Source organism: Barbus barbus, assembly GCF_936440315.1.
Source record: "Barbus barbus genome assembly, chromosome: 14".
Classification (NCBI taxonomy): Eukaryota; Metazoa; Chordata; class Actinopteri; order Cypriniformes; family Cyprinidae; genus Barbus; species Barbus barbus.
In genome coordinates, this window is record NC_136742.1 from 5879675 (window position 1) to 5902585 (window position 22911).

General features: G+C 39.9%; 1 protein-coding gene across 4 annotated transcripts in view; it reads left to right on the plus strand.

Moving 5' to 3' along the window:
• The window catches only part of LOC306880133 (centrosomal protein of 128 kDa-like), a 120363-nt gene that overhangs the window by 65286 nt on the left and 32166 nt on the right, over positions 1 to 22911 (plus strand). For all 4 annotated transcript variants that reach the window (XM_079433459.1, XM_079433458.1, XM_079433457.1 and 1 more), the window contains 2 exons: positions 3301 to 3477; positions 15338 to 15397. In XM_079433459.1, coding sequence (XP_079289585.1) covers positions 3301 to 3477; positions 15338 to 15397 — 237 coding nt within the window. The remainder of the gene's footprint in view (positions 1 to 3300; positions 3478 to 15337; positions 15398 to 22911) is intronic.

Below are 22911 nucleotides of genomic sequence, written 5' to 3' on the forward strand. Positions count from 1 at the left end.
AGTTTTTCAAATGAAATGACAGGCTAACCAAGGAAAACCAACCTACTGAGAATGGCCACAAGGTGGCGTGGGTGAGCCACCCAAAGGTCAGAAGAGAGGAGGGTAGAGGTTAAATTTTAAAAGTGCTAGACACTCAACGAAGAAACTTCACATGGTCCGGTCATTGATCATTTTGTAACATGGTGTCAGGATGCCTTTCTTGAGCTGAATGCCTCTAAGACCAAGGACATGTGTATTGATTTCAGGCGCAATGTCACTAACATTGAAAAATCTAGTATAAATGGTCAGGAAATAGAGGTTGTTACAGAGTATAAGTACTTAGGATCTATTATTGATGATAAGTTGTGTTTCGAGTCTAATACCAGTTTGCTTTGCAAGAGAGGCCAGCAGCGCCTGTATTGCCTGAGGAAGCTGGCAAAGTTTAATGTGGACAAGACTCTGTTGACCCTTTTCTATAGGTCCTTTGTTGAGTCGGTTGTTACCTTCTCCTTAATCTGCTGGTATGGGTCCATTACTGTAAAACAAAAAAACTCCCTTTCGAGATTAAGGTGAGCAGCTGCATCACAGGTTCTAAGCAGAAAGGTCTGGAGGAACTTTATCAGAAGCAGATGTTAAGAAGGGTTGAATCTATCCTGTCAGATAGTTCTCATCGCTTACAGGCTGAATGTCAGATGTTGCCATCGGGATTACGCTTTAAACTCCCAAAATTTAGAACTAATAGATATAAACACTCTTTCGTACCTGCTGCCATTCTGCTTCTAAATTCTATAAAGAACCATAGATAACTTATTGACTTACTATTATTGATTGTTTATTGGTTTTTATTGTTTTTAGCCATGCCTGTAAGGTAAGCAATCTTTGTATTGTGTGTGTGATTTGTACTATACTACTCTGTTGCATAACGAATTGCCCCATTGGGGACAAATAAAGTAATTTGAACTTGAGCACTCAACTAACCTGCCCTCTAGTGTTAGTCAAAGGTACTTTGACTAAATCTGAGCGCGTCTAGTGTGCTTGCTCTAGCGGCCGATTTACTGCAACGATCACAAGTACAATGCAATTTGATCCAAACAGGGTTTCGTCGCTGCCTGTTAAACAAATTATCACTTGATCAAGGATTTTAGGACTCTCATTTACATACCAATTAGATATGATTATATTTGAATTAGGCACCCATTCGTACGCTAATTGTTAACCTAAGAGAGTAACGATCATCTAGTTGAATTTAATTTGCAACACAAATAACTTCAGTCTAGCGATACAATCACATAAGACCTTTAGAAGATGATAAGAGGAGCATCGCTCAAATCAATCTTTATCGCAATGAAGGACGTTTTCTTCGTTCCCACAGGCGATTTTGATAATATTAAATATATACTGTAAAGAGATTTCTTCGTCTTTATAGAACAATTTTAATATTATGAACTGCAGTTTACTTTAACAATTAACAGTGTTAAGACAAATGTTAAATGTTAGACAAATAGAGGCTGTTAAAAAAAATACAGTACTGGAGGTGGCTTTAAACCATCCAATCAAAAGAGTGAGTTCAAGTTGCGACTTGTCTCACTATAAGCGCGCATAATACAAAAACACAAATAAATTGATACTGAGTTTGCTCACAAACAAAGTTTGAATGTGCCTGCATATATATAATGAAGGAAAGTAGGGAAAAGAGAGAGAAGAGCAAAAGAATGGCAGTATCTCAGATCAATTAATGATAGACCAAATGAGAATCATCAGAGAATCACAATTCACCTTAAAAAGGGGTTCAAACTTAAACACACATCTAAACAGTTGTAAACTGTTACTTGCATTGGTTTTGTAGCTGAGAGTCTTGATGCGGTAGACAAAAGGTTCTTGATGATTTCTTTAGGAAGATTTTCCTCTGGTTCTTCTGAAGATAGGAAGTTCCACGGCAAGTCCACAAAGTTACTTGAAGCTAAAACTGCCAGAAGGTTAACTCAAGAGGAGAATTTGGGAGCGGGTCCGTCTCAAGAAGAAGAGTTTTGAGCACCGATTAGTCTGAGTTCAGAACTTTTGATAGTTTGTAACCGCACCCACTTTTTGGGTGGAGTGGCCAATCCGAGGCATGAATTTTTAGCGGGAGAAACACCCGTTTATGGCCATTTGCATTTTTATTGCTGGTCTGGAGAGTTGGTGCAGTTTTATTTCAAAACATATTAACAATTGTATGATGCATTTCATGACCACATAGTGTACCTCATTGTTCGAGGAATAAAAATATCATTTTGATACCAAGAAAGTAACCTATAGAAGATATTAAAGCAGAGATACATTCATACAATTGAATATAGGTGTTTAGAGTCTAACTAATACAAGTAAAGGGTTGTAACTAGGTTAATATAATAGGGGAATATACATACAACACATGCATATACCAGATACATTTTTAACTGCTTAATTATGGCCTAAATAAAGCAAATGTCTTTTATGTGTGTGTGATGTATATTTGAAATTGTGGAGACCACTGGTCTAGTCAGGCCAGGGGTCATTCACTCCTTTACGGAATGTGTTTGAAGTTTGATAGGGAGACCGGAGAGGTGACCTTCTTAGCGTCTTTTGATAGCGTCTTCTTAGCGTCTTTAGCACCCATATAAATGTAAATGGTGAGGCCAGGTCAGTAATTTATATGCAGATGTCAAAAGTCTAAAAGGGTCTCTTAAAACCAAGTGTAATCAACCATCAGCGAGCTTACTCAGATGCTACATTACTTTAAATGCTAGGACCTAAATTGTACATATCAGTACTTTTTAAAAAGTTACTCTGCCCCTGTGACATTTTTGTACATCTTTTTTTGACAGTGTGTAGACTACACCTTCAAAGCAAATTCCTGAAATACTTCATTGCTGTTTTATAAACATCTCCAGGAGACAGAAAAGTGGCTTCTGGACAAATGCATTCAGTCCAAAGATGTGAATCTAATCGCACTAATGCAAAAATTCACTTAAAAAATGAACAGTGTCATCAGTGAAAAATAGAAATCAGTGCAAAATGAAATAGAAATGGTGATCTATATTATTATATTTCATAAAAAGCGTATTCTTTATTCAAGCCTCAAAAAACGTATTACTGAAACATACAATACACAATCAAGTACCAATATGTAGCAATTTTTTATTGTTTTTATTTATGCGCTATATATAAATATATTAGCCTACAACTATAAAAGAGGGTAGATCAATGGATACATGTTAGTGTGTTTCTCTTACTAGCTGGGAAAGGTTGTGCCTGTACACATATCTCAGTGTCTCAGATGTTGTCTTATTGTCTTGTATGTAGGGTAAGCTAGCAGAAAGGGAGGAGGAGCGGAGGCAGAGTGCAGAGCACTCCATGGCGGAGCTGCACGAGAGGGTCACGGGCATCCAGACGGAGCAGGAGTCCATCCTCCATGCCGTAGGGACTCAGATTGACTCAGCCTGCCAGTTCTTGTCAAAAGACTCAGCCGCCAAGCTTGAAGTATCCCCACACACACTACACTACACTACAAAAAACATATGCTGCAATATAGTTCATTAAAAATAATGAAACAAAATGGCGCCGCTGATGGCAGCTATTGTGCGTTGCTCCTCGGTGTTTGTATTGTTTTTGTTTGTTTTTCCTGTTTTTTGTTTTTCAAATAAGATCAGCTTTACCAGGGATGATCTACTGAACATTCGGCAGAACACACCACAAAATCTTCTACCGGTTTTTGATTTTTCGGACGTTTTGCTGGACATTGTAGTTGGCGGAGCTGTAGCTCTGGTCAAACGCTTCAGGAGGCGCAGACGGGGAAAGAGAGCCGGCGCGCTCGTGAAACTTCGTCAGCGCGGATTTAGAACGGCGTTGCCTAGCATCCATCTGGCGAATCTCCGCTCTCTACCCAACAAAACGGACGAACTCCTTCTGCTCTCCCGGACAAACAAGGACTTTTCTAACTCTGCTGCTCTATGTTTCACGGAAACCTGGTTGAATGGCGACATACCGGACAGCGCGATCCATCTGCCTAATTACCAGCTGATAAGAGCAGATCGGGACACAGAATCAACGGGGAAATCGCGCGGCGGCGGGACATGCTTTTACATCAATGAGAGGTGGTGTACAGATGTAACTGTTTTAAAGAAGATGTGCTGCTCAGATCTAGAAACGCTCTTCATTAACTGCAAGCCGTTCTATTCGCCGCGGGAGTTCTGCTCGTTCATTCTCGTGAGTGTTTACATTCCACCGCAAGCGCACGTGAGCACAGCTCTACAGAAACTCGCTGATCTGATCACAGAGAGTGAACAACAACACCCGGACTCTGTTTTAATCATTCTCGGGGACTTTAATAAAGCAAATCTCTCCCGTGAACTGCCAAAATACAGACAGCATGTTACATGTCCCACCAGAGACAGTAATATATTGGATCACTGTTACACAACAATAAAGGACGCATATCACTCGGTTCCACGAGCAGCTTTAGGACTCTCTGATCACTGTTTGGTTCATCTTATTCCATCCTACAGGCAGAAACTTAAGTCTGCGAAGCCTGTATTAAGATCTGTTAAAAGATGGACTAACGAAACAGAGCGGGATCTACAAGCCTGTTTCGACCTGACTGATTGGTCTGTCTTTGAAGCTGCAGCAAATGACCTGGACGAGCTCACAGAGACTGTAACATCATATATCAGTTTCTGTGAGGACATGTGCATTCCTACCAGGACTCATCTATTCTACAACAATGACAAACCATGGTTCACTGCCAAACTCAGACAGCTCCGTCAGGCCAAAGAAGATGCTCACAGAAAGGGGGATAAAGTCTTGTACAAACAGGCCAAATACACACTGGAAAAGGAGATCAGAGTGGCAAAGAGGAATTATTCTGACAAGCTCAGGAACAAATTCTCTTCCAGCGATCCGGCTTCAGTGTGGCTTGGATTAAAGGACATCACCAGCTACAAAACACCACCCCCCAGCACTCTGGAGAATCAACACCTGGCAGACGACTTAAACGAGTTCTTTTGTCGTTTTGAACGACCACCCCACACCCGCCCAGAACACCCCTCCACACAACCATTCACACCTCCAGCAACCCCTCTCTCCCCCACACCTACAATTCAAATCAGCGAAGACGATGTGTGCCAGGTCTTCAGGAAAAACAAAAGAAGGAAAGCACCTGGTCCAGATGGTGTGTCACCAGCCTGCCTAAAAATCTGTGCTGAGCAGCTGGCCCCCATCTTCACACAGATCTTCAATAGATCACTGGAGCTGTGTGAAGTCCCCTCATGCTTCAAACGCTCCACCATCATCCCCGTCCCAAAGAAACACAAAATTACTGGACTTAATGACTACAGACCTGTGGCACTAACGTCTGTAGCCATGAAATCATTCGAAAGACTGGTTCTGGCTCATCTGAAGGACATCACTGGACCCTTACTGGACCCCCTGCAGTTTGCCTACAGAGCAAACAGGTCTGTGGATGATGCAGTCAACATGGGACTGCACTTCATCCTGCAGCATCTGGACAGACCAGGGACTTATGTGAGGATCCTGTTTGTGGACTTCAGCTCTGCTTTTAACACCATTATCCCGGAAACCCTTCAAAATAAACTAACCCAGCTCTCCGTCCCCACCTCCGTCTGCCAGTGGATCAACAGCTTCCTGACAGACAGACAGCAGTTAGTAAAGCTTGGCAAATTCTCATCCAGCACTCGAACCATCAGCACTGGAGCTCCTCAGGGCTGCGTACTCTCCCCACTGCTCTTCTCCCTCTACACCAACGACTGCACATCTAAAGACCCCTCTGTCAAGCTCCTGAAGTTTGCAGACGACACCACACTGATCGGCCTCATCCAGGACGGTGACGAGTCTGCTTACAGACAGGAGGTTAAGGAGCTGGCTGTCTGGTGCAGTCTCAACAACCTGGAGCTTAACACGCTCAAAACTGTGGAGATGATCGTGGACTTCAGGAGAAACCCCCCTGCTCTCCCCCCACTTACCATCATGAACAGCACCGTGACTGCAGTGGAGTCATTCAGATTCCTGGGCACCACCATCTCTCAGGACCTAAAGTGGGATATTCACATTGACTCCATTGTCAGGAAGGCCCAGCAGAGGCTGTACTTTCTTCGCCAGCTGAGGAAGTTCAACCTGCCACAGGACTTACTGAAACAGTTCTACTCTGCCATCATTGAATCCATCCTCTGCACCTCAATAACTGTCTGGTTCAGCTCAGCTACCAAATCTGACCTCAGAAGACTACGGAGGGTAGTCCGGACTGCTGAGCGAATCATTGGTACAACCCTCCCCACTCTCCAAGAACTGTACTTATCCAGAGTGAGCAAAAGGGCTGGTAAAATCACTCTGGACCCCTCACATCCAGCACACTCCCTCTTTGAACTGTTACCATCTGGTCGACGCTACAGAGCTCTGAGCACCAGAACGACCAGACACAGGAACAGTTTTTTCCCTCAGTCAATACATCTCATGAACACTCAATAAATAAACGTAGAACACACAACTAATACATTATCCATTCACCACACTCACTTATTTTATTTTCTCATTTCTAATTTGCACATACTTCACCTGTACATACATAGTCGCCTATATTATATATTATATATTGTGTATTTTTTATTTTTTTTGCTGCTTTGTACATTGGTTATTGGCTATTTCCTGTTATTTTGTTTCATTACCTGTGTCCTGTCCTGTTACTGTCTTTCTGTTGCACTGTGGAGCTTCTGTCACTACAACAAATTCCTTGTATGTGTAAACATACTTGGCCAATAAAGCTCATTCTGATTCTGATTCTGATTCTGATATAGTAAAAGCTGCATCCAAATGTTTATACTGTCAAAGTATGTACTACTTTTTGTGAAGAACTTACTGCTTGACTTATAAAGTATGTGAAGTGTGAATGAAATCTGTGTAGTAATTTTAGATCTATTAATTTAACTTTAGTTTCTGGAAATCGAGTCGTATCGATTTCATATTCGTATGATTAATGGATATCAATCAAAACGCCCAACTTATACCTTATTAACGATACCTCATTAACGACTTGTCCAGCAAGCATTAAAACCAGTATGTTTTAACAATTCAGATTATTCCCGTGGCCACAGTAATACCGAATTGATTAGGTAATTTTTAGCATAACCTCATACTCCCGGAGCACCCTCCACAGGCCGCCGCGAGGGACACAGTCGAATGCCTTCTCCAAATCCACAAAACACATGTGGACTGGTTGGGCAAACTCCCATGAACCCTCCAGCACCCTGTAGAGGGTACAGAGCTGGTCCAGTGTTCCACGGCCCGGACGAAAACCACACTGTTCCTCCTGAATCCGAGGTTCTACTATCAGCCGTATTCTCCTCTCCAGTACCCTGGCATAGACTTTCCCAGGGAGGCTGAGAAGTGTGATCCCCCTGTAGTTGGAACACACCCTCCGGTCCCCCTTCTTAAAAAGAGGGACCACCACCCCGGTCTGCCACCCCAGAGGCACTGTCCCCGACCACCACGCGATGCTGCAGAGGCGTGTCAGCCAAGACAGCCCCACAACATCCAGAGCCTTGAGGTACTCAGGGCGGATCTCATCCAGCCCCGGTGCCCTGCCACCGAGGAGTTTCTTGACTACCTCGGTGACTTCAGCTTGGGTGATGGACGAGTCCACCTCTGAGCCCTCAGCCTCTGCTTCCTCAATGGGAGACGTGACGGCGGGATTGAGGAGATCGTCGAAGTATTCCTTCCACCGTCCAACGATATCCCCAGTCGAGGTCAGCAGCTCCCCACCTCTACTGTAAACAGCATTGGCAGGGCACTGCTTCCCTCTCCTGAGGCGCCGGACGGTTTGCCAGAATCTCTTCGAGGCCAGCTGATAGTCCTTCTCCATGGCCTCACCGAACTCCTCCCAGGCCCGAGTTTTTGCCTCCACAACCACCCGGGCTGCAGTTCGCTTGGCCTGTCGGTATCCGTCAGCTGCCTCAGGAGTCCCACAAGCCAACCAGGCCCGATAGGACTCCTTCTTCAGCTTGACGGCATCCCTTGCTTCCGGTGTCCACCACCTGGTTCGGGGATTGCCGCCTCGACAGGCACCGGAGACCTTACGGCCACAGCTCCAAGCGGCCGCTTCGACAATGGAGGTGGAGAACATGGTCCACTCGGACTCAATATCTCCAGCCTCCCTCGGGATCTGGTCGAAGCTCCGCCGGAGGTGGGAGTTGAAGATCTCTCTGACAGGAGACTCGGCCAAACTTCCCAGCAGACCCTCACAGTACGCTTGGGTCTGCCGAGTCTGTCCAGCTTCCTCCCCCGCCATCGGATCCAACTCACCACCAGGTGGTGATCAGTTGACAGCTCCGCCCCTCTCTTTACCCGAGTGTCCAAGACATACGGCCGCAGGTCAGATGAAACGACCACAAAGTCGATCATCGACCTACGGCCTAGGGCGTCCTGGTGCCACGTGCACTGATGGACACCCTTATGCTTGAACATGGTGTTCGTTATGGACAAACTGTAACTAGCACAGAAGTCCAATAACTGAACACCACTCGGGTTCAGATCAGGGGGGCCATTCCTCCCAATCACGCCCCTCCAGGTGTCACTGTCGCTACCCACGTGGGCATTGAAGTCCCCCAGTAGAACGACGGAGTCCCTCGTTGGAGCACTTTCCAGCACCCCTCCCAGAGACCCCAAGAAGGCCGGGTACTCTGCACTGCCGTTTGGCCCGTAGGCACACACGACAGTGAGAGACCTATCCCCTACCCGTAGGCGCAGGGAAACGACCCTCTCGTTCACCGGGGTGAACTCCAATATGTATATGTATATATATGTATATGTATATGTATGTATATATATATATGTATATGTGTGTGTGTATATATATATATATGTATATATATATGTGTGTGTGTGTGTGTGTGTGTGTATATATATATATATATACACACACACACACACACACACACATATATATATATATATACATATATATATACACATATATATATATATATATATATATATATATATATATATGTATGTGTATATATATATGTATATATATATGTGTGTGTGTGTGTGTGTGTGTGTGTGTGTGTATATATATATATGTATATGTGTTGCTTTCGGTAGCAGCAACAATTATTATGTATTTCGGAACACCCATAAAGGTCCGATCTTCTTTGTTCTGCCAATAAGAAGAAAAGGCGCGTTTCTCTACTGGGGAGAAACGGGAGGTCGTGGGAATATCATTCTCGTGGAGATCTGGTGTTTTTCTTAGCTCGGACGTCAGTTGTAAAACCGTCTCTCCTGGTTGATAACATCATTGAATTTATGCATTAAACGATCAGGAGGCATCAGGGAGGGTCTGTGCTGGAGCCTTTCCAGATGCTACATGCTTTGTACTGTTAATTACTCAACTTTTATTTATGGTAAACCGGTCAGGAACAACATTGAAGGTTCTGTTCTAAATCCATTGCAGATGTTCCCTCAAATTTATCCTGGGTTTTAGAGGTCTCCTGAGATAGGAGATTTAGGGCAGGAAATCGGCCAGCCAGTCAAATGCAGATGCTGGGAGTGGAAGTATTAACTCCTGCCAAGGAATGTGCTGTCTTGAAATTATTTTGTGTGTGTCCTGGTCTACTAGGCACTACATCTGGCATGTGACTTGTAATGTCAGCTATGTCAATAGTTGTTTACATCCACCTATTTGTATGCATATTTTGGGATATCACTTAAAAAACACTGGATGGAAACACCAAGATGTGCATACATTTTAAAAAACATATATTAAAATAAATTTTGCTGAATTGAGGCAGATAAATCTTTTATCCGAAAAAAAAAAAAACATTTATTTATGATAGAAACATATTTACTGAATAAATTCCTTGTTGCGCATCAAAAAAGTCATGTGACTTTGCATGATGGGACATCATAACTGGATTAATCAGCGGACCGACTTCATTGCACAGCATCTGAAATGCCTGAGCAAAGTCTGTTGTCAAAGTGGTTTGGTATAATTAACTCCCACAACTGTCTTACACAACTTTGTTCCCAAACAGCAGGCATCTGCCTCTGAAATCAAGATAACATGACCGTGTTTGTAATTTATTATGTAATTTATGTAATGTAATTCAATATATACAAAAAATAGACCCACCGTGGTTTCTCCTACTGCAACAAATAAATTTTTTTCTTAGTGATATTTAGCACCAGTTATTATGAAGTTACAAATAGTTATCTTCATCTTGCTGAATGAAAATGGTGCTTTATTCACAAATGTTTTATGCGCTATGTCAATGTTTATGCGCTATTTCAAAGTAAATTTGCAACTTTGAACATAGCTACTGTTGTGTGCCATTGATGACTTCCATGCTGTCATGGCATGTTTAATGACAGTTAATAACTTTAAATTGCTTTAAGTTAATAAAGTTACGAAGTGTCTATTTACACTAAGTGCAAATAGCCCACCTTGTCGGCAGAGGCTATTTATACTAACTCCACCCACCGTGTGATTGGGCTAGCCAACACTACAAAATACAGTAATCAAATGTCAGTTCCAGTGGCGTAGATGATAAAGTGTGTGCTTTTTGACACAATTGACCAGAGTTTGAGACCGCCATTTGCCAAACTCTTTTTTTCTCCCTTTTCAAATCTCATATCACATCGGAAAAGCATTTATTAAAAACAAAAATTAAATAAAAAAAATTAAGGAAATAATCAGAAGGTTGAAAATAAATTATCGGGTAGTGTTAGGGTAGGGGTGGGGAGGGCTTTATTGTCACAATAAGGTGGCATCCATTTAATAATTTAAACTAAAATTATAATTTACACTGTTATTATTATTATGTTATTTTTAATGTACTACAATACCGAGGTGCAGATAATTGCCACTATTTGCAATAAGTAGTATAAATAGCAGAAAATCCTGCTTTTTTAACAGTGTAAATAAAATCCATTGCTATTTGGCCTTAGTGTAAATAGCATCTATCGCTAAGAAAATATGCTATTTTCACTTAGTGTAAGTGGCATCTATTGCTATTTGCACTTATGACTCGTTTTCACTAAGTGGTACAGTACGATTCGGTACGGGTAACCCTGATCAGGCTTGCGTTTCCACTGCCAACAGTTCCCTTTACTTGATAGGCGTAGTGTATGCCGGAAAGTAGCGATCGACAATAAAGCGCGACAATAAGCACAACTCTGCCTCTATGTCAGTTTTTATGAACAATAATAGCCATTATAAAATTATAAGTACAAAGTATAAGAGGCTTATATAAGAGGAAATAAAGACAAAAGCAAACAATTCACAGTCAAACGTATGCTACAAAGTCAGCGCTGCAAGTTACTACGGTAAAGTTCAAAATAAATAAAAAGTTAAACTTTGTGCTCAGTCAAAACGATATGACCAGGAACAAATAATAGATTCATGAGACCACGAATACCTGTTAAATATACACAAAACGAACTGATTCTCGTTTAATCACCACAGAGACATCAGCGCCAGCGGCAAATGTCGGAAGGACTAGCTGAGCGTAAGGCTGCTCGAGGCAGATACATGAGCACGGGGCACCCGGTGATCGCCTGGAGCTTTGAAATCGCCATAGCAAATTTTCGAATAGGCGCTATATCTTTATAAATAAACCGCAGATTTGAGTTTTGAACAACTAAATTCTCGCCTGAAAAACTCTTAACTACATTTAATGACACAATAACAGAAATATTTTGAAAATTGCGCGGGATTTTGGGCAATGACGTTTCACAAGTCCACAAGAACAGACAAAAACATTGAGAAACGATTATTATCTGTGTCAAAATATAAAAGTATAAAATATAGTTTTTTTTTTTTTTGTGTGTGTGTGTTTGCGCACTTTGATGTAATAAGCAGAACACAGCAGAGCGGAATGAGTGAAGGAGAAGCTTTATCCCCTTGTATCAAGCACAAGTGACGATTCTAGTCAGCCAATCAACTTCTGCAGTGAGTTTAACTCCACCCTTTTGGTACCCTTTGCTGTGCTAGGTACCCCAAAGAAAGGGTACCAAAAAAGTGGTACGGTATGGTTCGCTATTTTGGTACCATTCACAACTTCTGACAATGGAAACGGACATGATTGCGTACTGTACCGTACTGTACCGAACTGTACCGCTCAGTGGAAACGAGCCATTAGTGTAAAAAGCATCTATTGCTACAGTATCTATCTATTAACTTATTTATTTATTTATTATTCATTTAGCAGACGCTTTTATCCAAAGCGACTTACAAATGAGGACATAAGAAGCAATCAAAACCAACAAAAGAGCAACAACGTGCAAGTGCTATTACAAGACTTGGTTAGCCTAACGCAGTACAGATAATTATTATTATTATTGTTATTTTTTAATAAAAAGACATAGATAAAATACAATTAGAATAGATAGTGCTAGAGTTAGAGGGTCAAGTAAAGATGGAACAGATGAGTTTTTAGCCGTTTCTTGAAGATGGGTAAGGATTCGGCTGCTCGGATCGAGTTGGGCAGGTCATTCCACCAGATGGGAACAGTTAATTAAAAAGTCCTTGAAAGTGTTTTTCTGTGTCTTTGGGATGGTACAATAATTCGTTGTTCACTTGAAGAACGCAAGCTTCTAGAGGGCACATAAGTCTGAAGTAAAGAATTTAGGCTTAATTAACTTAATGGCAATTTCTGAGTGACTGGTGTTGCTTCTGGGCATTAAACAGTTTTAGACTCTAGAATTTTTTTGGAGTACAGATGAATCTATGTAGTGTAACAAAAGATAAAAATAAGTAACAACATAACATAAAATTAAGATAAAAAGATAAACGTCACCCCTAGGGATGCACCGATACCGATACTGGTATCGGGTATCGGGTCGATACTGAGCTCATGTACTCGTACTCGTATTCGTTAAAATGCCCCGATACTAAACGCTGATACCACGCATGTGATCAGTGCCATATTCAGACAAAGACACACCAACAACAGAAAAACAGACAGCAGAATGTAGTTATTAGAGATTAAGGATGTCTAAAAATGTACATGCAATGAATATAATGTTAAACATTCAGTATTAATGCCTGTATAGCTGATGTGAGCAAGCTGATAAGCAAAACGCGCTGAGTGGATCCAGTGCGCGGCGGCGCAGATGCGCGAGCTTGTCGAGTGAATATCCCTTTCTCACAGATATCACTGGAAAGTTTGTACTTCGGTCGGAAATGTCAAAAACGAGTAAGTAAAACAATGCACAAGTTACTTAACAGTAGGGAGAGAGAGATAGAGAGAGCGCGCGCGCACTTCTGTGGTGTGATCTTTATTGATGTTCGCTCAGCATGCATCATTTGAATTAAAACTAAATCGTAAATATATGACAACATATAGGGGCATTCATTCACTTTAAACATCATTTATTTTTAACCTTAAGCATTGAACACGAGTGAAACACAAGTGAAACTATCAGCCTGTGTGAAATGTGCTAGGCTGTTCTGTAATTGTCCCTTTCATCTGCTCCGGTACACATAAGTGCATGCGCTGTGCGTGTTTTCCTTGCTTCATGCGTGTTTCTGCAATTATATGGCTTTGAAATCTAAATGTTTCAGATGAAAAAAAAATAAAAAAATTCTATATCTGAAAATGATTGATTTATAACGAGTGGTTCCCTGCATAATTACAGCAAAAAGCGTGGTTACAGCACTGAGCCGCTGCAATGGAGCAGCTCTAATGCTATTTAAGATGATGTACCATAGAGCAAATAAATAAATAAAAAATTAACAGTGAAAGTAACAAAAAATTGTAAATTACATTTGAATGGGCATAATTAAGTGTGAAAAATAACGGAAGGATATACAGTCAAACCAAAAATTATTCAGAGACCAGATATAATTTTTTATTTTATTTTATTTTTTTACTAGTTAAATTTCACTATAGTTAATTAACTGTTAAGTAACTGAGGATAGCAAAATAAAGTAAACTGTGACAAATTATACCCAACAATTCTTCATACAGTGGACTACCAGTAAAATTGATACAAAAGTGAGACCAAAAATTATTCAGACCAAGTAATGGAAAAAATTTAAATTCAGGCTTTCATGAACCTGTTTGACAGCATGCCCAGGAGACTACAGGCTGCCATTAAGGCTAAGGGTGGCCCGACAAAGTATTGATAGTTGTGTAAATATTGTCATACCAACAGCTGTCTGAATAATTTTGATTGATTGATAGAAAGGTATTATCAAGCTAAATTTGTTCTGACACAGTTTAACTTGGAGTTCTTGTAATATTTTATTAGCATTTTCTAAACTATAGCGAATAAAATGTGAGAAATGTTGAAGGTGTCTGAATAAATTTTGGTTTGACAGTATCTATTTGATAAATGAAGTTAATCAACTAACATTTTACATACTCATTTGTTTTCTTTACCCAAAATTTAAAAAAATTAAAAATACAATAAAAATATCGGTATCGGGCGAGTACTGGAAAAAGTGGTATCGGTGCATCCCTAGTCACCCCCTCACACTCAGTTGGTTAAAAACTAGGACTCAACAAGGTGGACTCGGACCTAATACTACCTTGATACATAGACAAATGTTGTATTAAAGATGAATTCTGATAGTGCCAAGTGTTCCTCCCAGATGAACAGAAGTATCATCAACTGTGAAGTCACTCCCTGCTTTTTGCAGGTTGTCTGTACTTGTTTCTCAGGGCTTTTTAAGTACACTTTCTTTTCTCTCAGCTCAAGCTGTCAACATCCATGTCATATTCCAGTCTTTAATGTTCTTCTGCATCCTTCACACCTTTTTATCTGCTGCTGGAAGCCCCCTTTGATTTAAGAAAAAAGTGACAAAATGGCCTCCTTCCCCATCATGCGTTTGTGTCAGCAGTCTAAACCGGCATGGCGGCATTTAAACATTATTGTCTGTGACAGGTGAGCTGTCAGCGTAACACAATCCTCCTCCGCATGCTCGTTTTTTTAAAGGTGACAGACCCACCTCCCGTGATCGCTTACTCTGGAGGTGTACAACATAGCTCTAAATGAGAAACTTGTAAATCTGCTTATTTTTGCTTTGCAAAGTGATTTATCTGTTCAGAGAGGTTTTCCCACAGAGCCCAAGATCTTTGAGGTTTACAGTCCTCCAGTAGACTGTTACTGTCTTGAAAAAAACAACCGAACAAAAAAAAAAACGGATCAGAGGAAGTACAACCTGAACGATTCAGAATATTTTTTCCTTCTTAACCTCTGCAGAGTTGTACAGTTTTACATAGTGCCTCATTATACAGTAGTATTTTTTTTTTTTTTTTTTTTTTTTTTTTTTTTTTTTCTCTTTCATAATTTGTGTAGCTTTACTCCTTGTGTGTTTTCGGTGTTGTAGGCCATTACCCTGACTCCAGGACTGCAGAAGGATTCCCATCGCTGGCTTGCTGAGGTTAAGGTATATTGTTGAGCCCAGCTCTCAATAATCAATATTCTAGCTGATATCATGCATCTTAACACAGCTGTTGTTCTTTACCGTCTCAGACCGATGGAAACATCCTCCAGCTCTCAGGGACTTAATGTCATGTTTTATCAGGTTTTATTTCCAAAATGTGTATGTTAACACATTTAAATGCATGTGTAGCTGGTTGTGGCTGTGTGTTTGTAGTGGTGTGTCTAATATTTTTCATGAGTATATTTAAAGACCCCATGAAATGGTTCAAGAAGTGGAGTTTTAATTTGTGCATGACACATTATTTATATATTTATTTATTTATTTTTATTGAATTAGGAAGGGATATTAAAGGCCCTTCTTTTTAACTGGCCAGTTGCCTGTAGTGTACATCACAGCTGTGAACTATGATTTGTACTTGCTATTGCTAGTAACTCTCATTCTAGATAGCATTTTGTTGGAGAAAAATTTGAAGACTTGAGTACAAGGTGAATTTTTGGTCCATTTTAATACAGAAATTTGAAGACAGTACAAGATGATTTTTTGGTCCATTTTAATACAGAAAACACCTGTAAATTGTACAGTTGTGTACTGCTGCTAAAACTTAATTTAGCAGACTTTCGAAGTACACTACTTACTAGCAAATAGGTGACATCAAAGCTAATACACATGGATTACAAGTCACAAAACTTGATTTCATGGGGTCTTTAAAGTCATGTTAGTGGGCAGTTTGTGCTTTTTCAGAGGAAGGCTGTGACAATACAATCATTTATTGATTTGTTATTTAGATTCTTATATTGATTTTAATTCAGTTTAAATATGTATTTAAAATTATGATTTAATTAATGTTTGTGTGCATTAGGGTTGTTATTTCCGGGAATATAATTCTAAAATTTGATTTGTATCTTTGTAGAATTAGTAACTAATATTTAGCTTTTATTTAGTTTCAGCATTAGTATAGTTTTTATCCCTTTTAACAGAGCACAGTGAATTGTTCCATCTGCCCATGATGACACATTTTACAAGGAAAATGCAGAGCAGGAACTGGGGTTGATCAGACACCTTGTTGCTGTCAAACTGGGTAGCATACACTGATAGTCAGAAGTCTACTAATTACATGAGACCATTGATTAAAAAATATGGAAGCTAAAATAAAGTTATCTTGCCTGTTTTCCTTGAATCCCTGTTATTATTATTTTACTTTAACAAAATTATTATTTTCCCATTTTTATCTTTATAGTAGTTTTATTAACAGTAGGGTTGTTACGGTACACAAACATGACTGTTCGGTACGTACCTCGTTTTTGACATCAGTTCGGTATGGTTTCGGTGCAGCAGGAGGAAAAAACTAAAAATTATTATTATTTTTATTTTTTAATTAAACAGTGGTGTTCTGAAGAAATTGCTCATTCTTTTAATAAATTCAATTATAATTACAATTTAAAAAATCTAAGTTACGATTATAAAAATCTACCTCAGCTTCTGCTCTAAACTATAGGAAGCCCTTTTATTTTACTGTAAGGTTACAATTAACAAAAAAGCCCAAACTGAAATTCAGTTATTTTTAAATATAATAATCAACATTAAATAATAATAAAAAAAAGTATGCAAACATATAATTTGCACATAATGCAGTTTTTAAATGAATTTAATTTGATTTAAATGAACTAAATTCAAAAATTTGTATTTGTTGTTGACATATAATCGTTTGCACAGTGGCTGTCATAACTTGTTTCATAACAGATTTATTTAAACATACAATAAAAAATTAAGATTTCACTAACAGGAAAAGTAAAATGTGATGAGCATTTAATCTAATATTTCACAAAATGCTCACGCAATGCTCTGCACTTCATTTAGCTAGCAAATAATGAGCTGTAGACACTGTTGACATCTTTCTGTGGTTGAAACACTGATTGAGGAGGCATGAAATGTTCATTCATGTTTATTTCGCATTGAAACTAGTAGTAAAGAGATTGTGCGCTCTGCGCTGCCATTTGAACTTTACGCAGTGAACTGTCACGCCACATCAAAGACCATGAAAATGGCATTTATTCTTTGAATTTCCTGAAAAAGTGGACATTATTTAAAAGGTGAGACTTTGTTTCTTATCAAAATAACAATATATAAAACTGATCATTTCCAATGAAATTCCACTCATGCAGTTGTTAAAACAATGCAGTATTTGTTTGGTACGTACCAAGCTGAAAGACCTGTACCAAAAATGTTCAGTGCAAAAACGTGTACTGTTATACCCCTAATAATAATCTTGTTGTGCATTCATATTTCTCAGCTTATATAATCAAATAGGTGATACTAATAAGCATAAACTCTTTAACTGGCATTTGTTAGTTGTTTTTATGACTAGCAGTTATTACATCACAAGTCATGATGTGATGTATCCCAGCAGGCACCGGACGTCAATATGACGTCAGATTGACGTTGGACCCCAACGTCGGAGAGACGTTGTATTTTGGTTGAAAGTGAAAATCGGGTTGACGTCAGAACGCAACGTCAGATTGACGTCAGAACCCAACGTCAGATTGACGTCAGAAACCAACGTCAGATTGACGTCAGAACCCAACGTCAGATTGACGTCAATCTCCGACGTTGGACAGACGTTGTATTTTGGTTGAAAATGAAAATCGGGTTGACGTCAGAACCCAACGTCAGATTGACGTCAGAACCCAACGTTGGACAGACGTTGTATTTTGGTTGAAAATGAAAATCGGGTTGACGTCAGAACCCAACGTCATGTTGACGTCAATCTCCGACGTTGGACAGACGTTGTATTTTGGTTGAAAATGAAAATCGGGTTGACGTCAGAACCCAACGTCATATTGACGTCAGAACCCAACTTCAGATTGACGTCAATCTCCGACGTTGGACAGACGTTGCATTTTGGTTGAAAATGAAAATCGGGTTGACGTCAGAACCCAACGTCATATTGACGTCAGAACCCAACGTCAGAATGATGTCAGAACCCAACGTCAGATTGACGTCAATCTCCAACGTTGGACAGACGTTGTATTTTGGTTGAAAATGAAAATCGGGTTGACGTCAGAACCCAACGTCAGATTGACGTCAATCTCCAACGTTGGACAGACGTTGCATTTTGGTTGAAAATGAAAATCGGGTTGACGTCAGAACCCAACGTCAGGTTGATGTCAGAACCCAACGTCAGATTGACGTCAATCTCCGACGTTGTATTTTGGTTGAAAATTAAAATCGGGTTGACGTCAGAATCCAACGTCAGACTGATGTCAAAACCCAACGTCAAATTGACGTCAATCTCCGACGTTGGACAGACGTTGTATTTTGGTTGAAAATGAAAATCGGGTTGACGTCAGAACCCAACGTCAGATTGACGTCAGAACCCAACGTCAGATTGACGTCAGAACCCAACGTCAGATTGACGTCAGAACCCAACGTTGGACAGACGTTGTATTTTGGTTGAAAATGAAAATCAGGTTGACGTCAGAACCCAACGTCAGATTGATGTCAGAACCCAACGTCAGATTGACGTCAATCTCCGACGTTGGACAGACGTTGTATTTTGGTTGAAAATGAAAATCGGGTTGACGTCAGAACCCAACGTCAGAACCCAACGTCAGATTGACGTCAGAACCCAACGTTGGACAGACGTTGTATTTTGGTTGAAAATGAAAATCGGGTTGACGTCAGAACCCAACGTCAGATTGACGTCAGAACCCAACGTTGGACAGACGTTGTATTTTGGTTGAAAATGAAAATCGGGTTGACGTCAGAACCCAACGTCACATTGACGTCAGAACCCAACGTTGGACAGACGTTGTATTTTGGTTGAAAATGAAAATCGGGTTGACGTCTAAACCCAACGTCAGATTGACGTCAATCTCCGACGTTGGACATACGTTGTATTTTGGTTGAAAATGAAAATCGGGTTGACGTCAGAACCCAACGTCAGATTGACGTCAGAACCCAACGTTGGACAGACGTTGTATTTTGGTTGAAAATGAAAATCAGGTTGACGTCAGAACCCAACGTCAGATTGATGTCAGAACCCAACGTCAGATTGACGTCAGAATGAAAAATGCAACATCTATCCAACATTAGAGGTTGACGTCAATCTTACATTAAATTCTGATGTCAACCTGATTTTTGTCAGCCTCCAACAGTGGACAAACATTGCATTACATCCCTATCGAAACTGGCCATTACCACATTTGTAATCAACCTGTGAATACAAAAGGAAGAGGAGTTAAATGTCCAAATAATTAATTATACATAACACATTATGAACCGCTTGTTATAGTTTGTGTTAGGTTTGTCATATCTAATGTAGATGTCACATTGGTTCTACTGTGGTGCTAGATGGAAGATCATGGGACCACCCAAATTGCTATGCTTTTATCTTCTGAAGACAAAACTGATATTGCACAATTTCAAACATTTACTTGGGTCTGTTGTATGTACACAAAAGTGAGAGAACAAACAACTGACTGAGCAAATTATGACTCTTATATGGTACCAAAAGCAATGTTTTTGGATATTTCACACTATGAGTTCAGTAACATCAGCAGTCTGTCATTATTTTGTAAGTTGGCAATATTAGCACAAATTTGCAAACAAGGCTTGACATTAACATAGAATCATCCCATATTTAAGGCAAATGAATGGTATTCCACATTACATCAATATGAGCGTGGTTTGTCCCATTTTTTATTTACTTCAGTTTTATGTTTGGCAACCGTTACTGCCAGTCATTTGACCGTTTCTTTATTTTTTTTTAACAGTGTAAAACTGTTATTTTATGGATTTTTTACTGACCAATTAAATAAAGTGATATCACTAAACCGTGTACAGAGGAACACTGTCCTTTCACAGATTTTCCTAGATTATTATGATCAAACGCATTCAATAAAGTGCTAAAAGTAAAATACTAGTCTAAACGTTCTACAGAGAAACACTTCTTATTTTACAGGTTATTAAAAAACAAAAAATTATAGTGTTAAAGGATGCTGACAATTGTAAATTAAAAGTTTTATTTTGAAAGACAAAATACAAAGTCTCTACATATACTGTACAAAACTGAAAATGCAATCATTCAGTTTTTGAAGTAAAACAGTGCAAATTTGAAAGGAAATACATTTCAAATACATTTCAACATTTAAAATACTGTACCAATTAACAGAACAGTTTGAGGAGAAGTTAATGAGTTGAATTAAATATTCTCAGCACAAGAAATACAAAATATCTACAAGTTTCAAACGACTATTAATTCTAAAGGCGGGATTACACTACATGACTTTTCAAATCTGAACAGATTTTTAAAACACTATGCATCATACATACATTCAGGTCCTTAAATATTGGGACATCGACAATTCTAACATTTTCGGCTCTATACACCACCACAATGGATTTCAAATGAAACGAACAAGATGTGCTTTAACTGCAGACTGTCAGCTTTAATTTGAGGGTATTTACATCCAAATCAGGTGAACGGTGTAGGAATTACAACAGTTTGCATATGTGCCTCCCACTTGTTAAGGGACCAAAAGTAATGGGACAATTGGCTTCTCAGCTGTTCCATGGCCAGGTGTGTGTTACTCCCTCACTATCCCAATTACAATGAGCAGATAAAATGTCCAGAGTTAATTTCAAGTGTGCTATTTGCATTTGGAATCTGTTGCTGTCAACTGTCAAGATGAGATCCAAAGAGCTGTCACTATCAGTGAAGCAAGCCATCATTAGGCTGAAAAAACAAAACAAACCCATCAGAGAGATAGCAAAAACATTAGGCGTGGCCAAAACAACTGTTTGGAACATTCTTAAAAAGAAGGAACGCACCGGTGAGCTCAGCAACACCAAAAGACCCGGAAGACCACGGAAAACAACTGTGGTGGATGACCGAAGAATTCTTTCCCTGGTGAAGAAAACACCCTTCACAACAGTTGGCCAGATCAAGAACACTCTCCAGGAGGTAGGTGTATGTGTGTCAAAGTCAACCATCAAGAGAAGACTTCACCAGAGTGAATACAGAGGGTTCACCACAAGATGTAAACCATTGGTGAGCCTCAAAAACAGGAAGGCCAGATTAGAGTTTGCCAAACGACATCTAAAAAAGCCTTCACAGTTCTGGAACAACATCCTATGGACAGATGAGACCAAGATCAACTTGTACCAGAGTGATGGGAAGAGAAGAGTATGGAGAAGGAAAGGAACTGCTCATGATCCTAAGCATACCACCTCATCAGTGAAGCATGGTGGTGGTAGTGTCATGGCGTGGCATGTATGGCTGCCAGTGGAACTGGTTCTCTTGTATTTATTGATGATATGACTGCTGACAAAAGCAGCAGGATGAATTCTGAAGTGTTTCGGGCAATATTATCTGCTCATATTCAGCCAAATGCTTCAGAACTCACTGGACGGCGCTTCACTGTGCAGATGGACAATGACCCAAAGCAAAGCAAAAGCAACCAAAGAGTTTTTGAAGGGAAAGAAGTGGACTGTTATGCAATGGCCAAGTCAATCACCTGACCTGAATCCGATTGAGCATGCATTTCACTTGCTGAAGACAAAACTGAACAAGCAGGAACTGAAGACGGTTGCAGTAGAGGCCTGGCAGAGCATCACCAGGGATGAAACCCAGCGTCTGGTGATGTCTATGCGTTCCAGACTTCAGGCTGTAATTGACTGCAAAGGATTTGCAACCAAGTATTAAAAAGTGAAAGTTTGATTTGATTATTATTCTGTCCCATTACTTTTGGTCCCTTAACAAGTGGGAGGCACATATGCAAACTGTTGTAATTCCTACACCGTTCACCTGATTTGGATGTAAATACCCTCAAATTAAAGCTGACAGTCTGCAGTTAAAGCACATCTTGTTTGTTTCATTTGAAATCCATTGTGGTGGTGTATAGAGCCAAAAATGTTAGAATTGTGTCGATGTCCCAATATTTATGGACCTGGCTGTATACTGACTTTGTAAATCGTGACAAAGGAAAACTGGGCATCATACACTACATGACCGAGGATCATACACTACCAGACTTTAAAGTTGTTCCGAGCACAACAAACTCACTCAGAAACATGAGCCTTGGAGACGCGTGACAAATGGAAACAATATACGTTCTAAAATCGGCTGAAAATATCAAACATTTTTGATATCCTCCAACTGGATAGAATCTGAGTCTGAAGCTAAAAAACCGGAGTCTGTGACTATCATACACTATACGATTTTCTGTTGAATCGGTCAACTATCAAATCTGCAGATTGGCTCTGACTTTCGGCAACTAGTGTCAACTTCTCCAGACTGTAAATTGGCAGAAAATCAGGACAAAAAACGTGTAGTGTATTCCAGGCCTAATTATATATGATGCCCAGCTTTCCTTTGTCATTATTTACAAAATCGGTAAGTGTATGATGCCTGGTGATTTAAAAATCTGTTCAGATTTTTAAAAGTCGTGTAGTGTATTCCAGGCTTAAAGGGATACTCCACCCCAAAATGAAAATTGTCATTAATCACTTACCCCCAT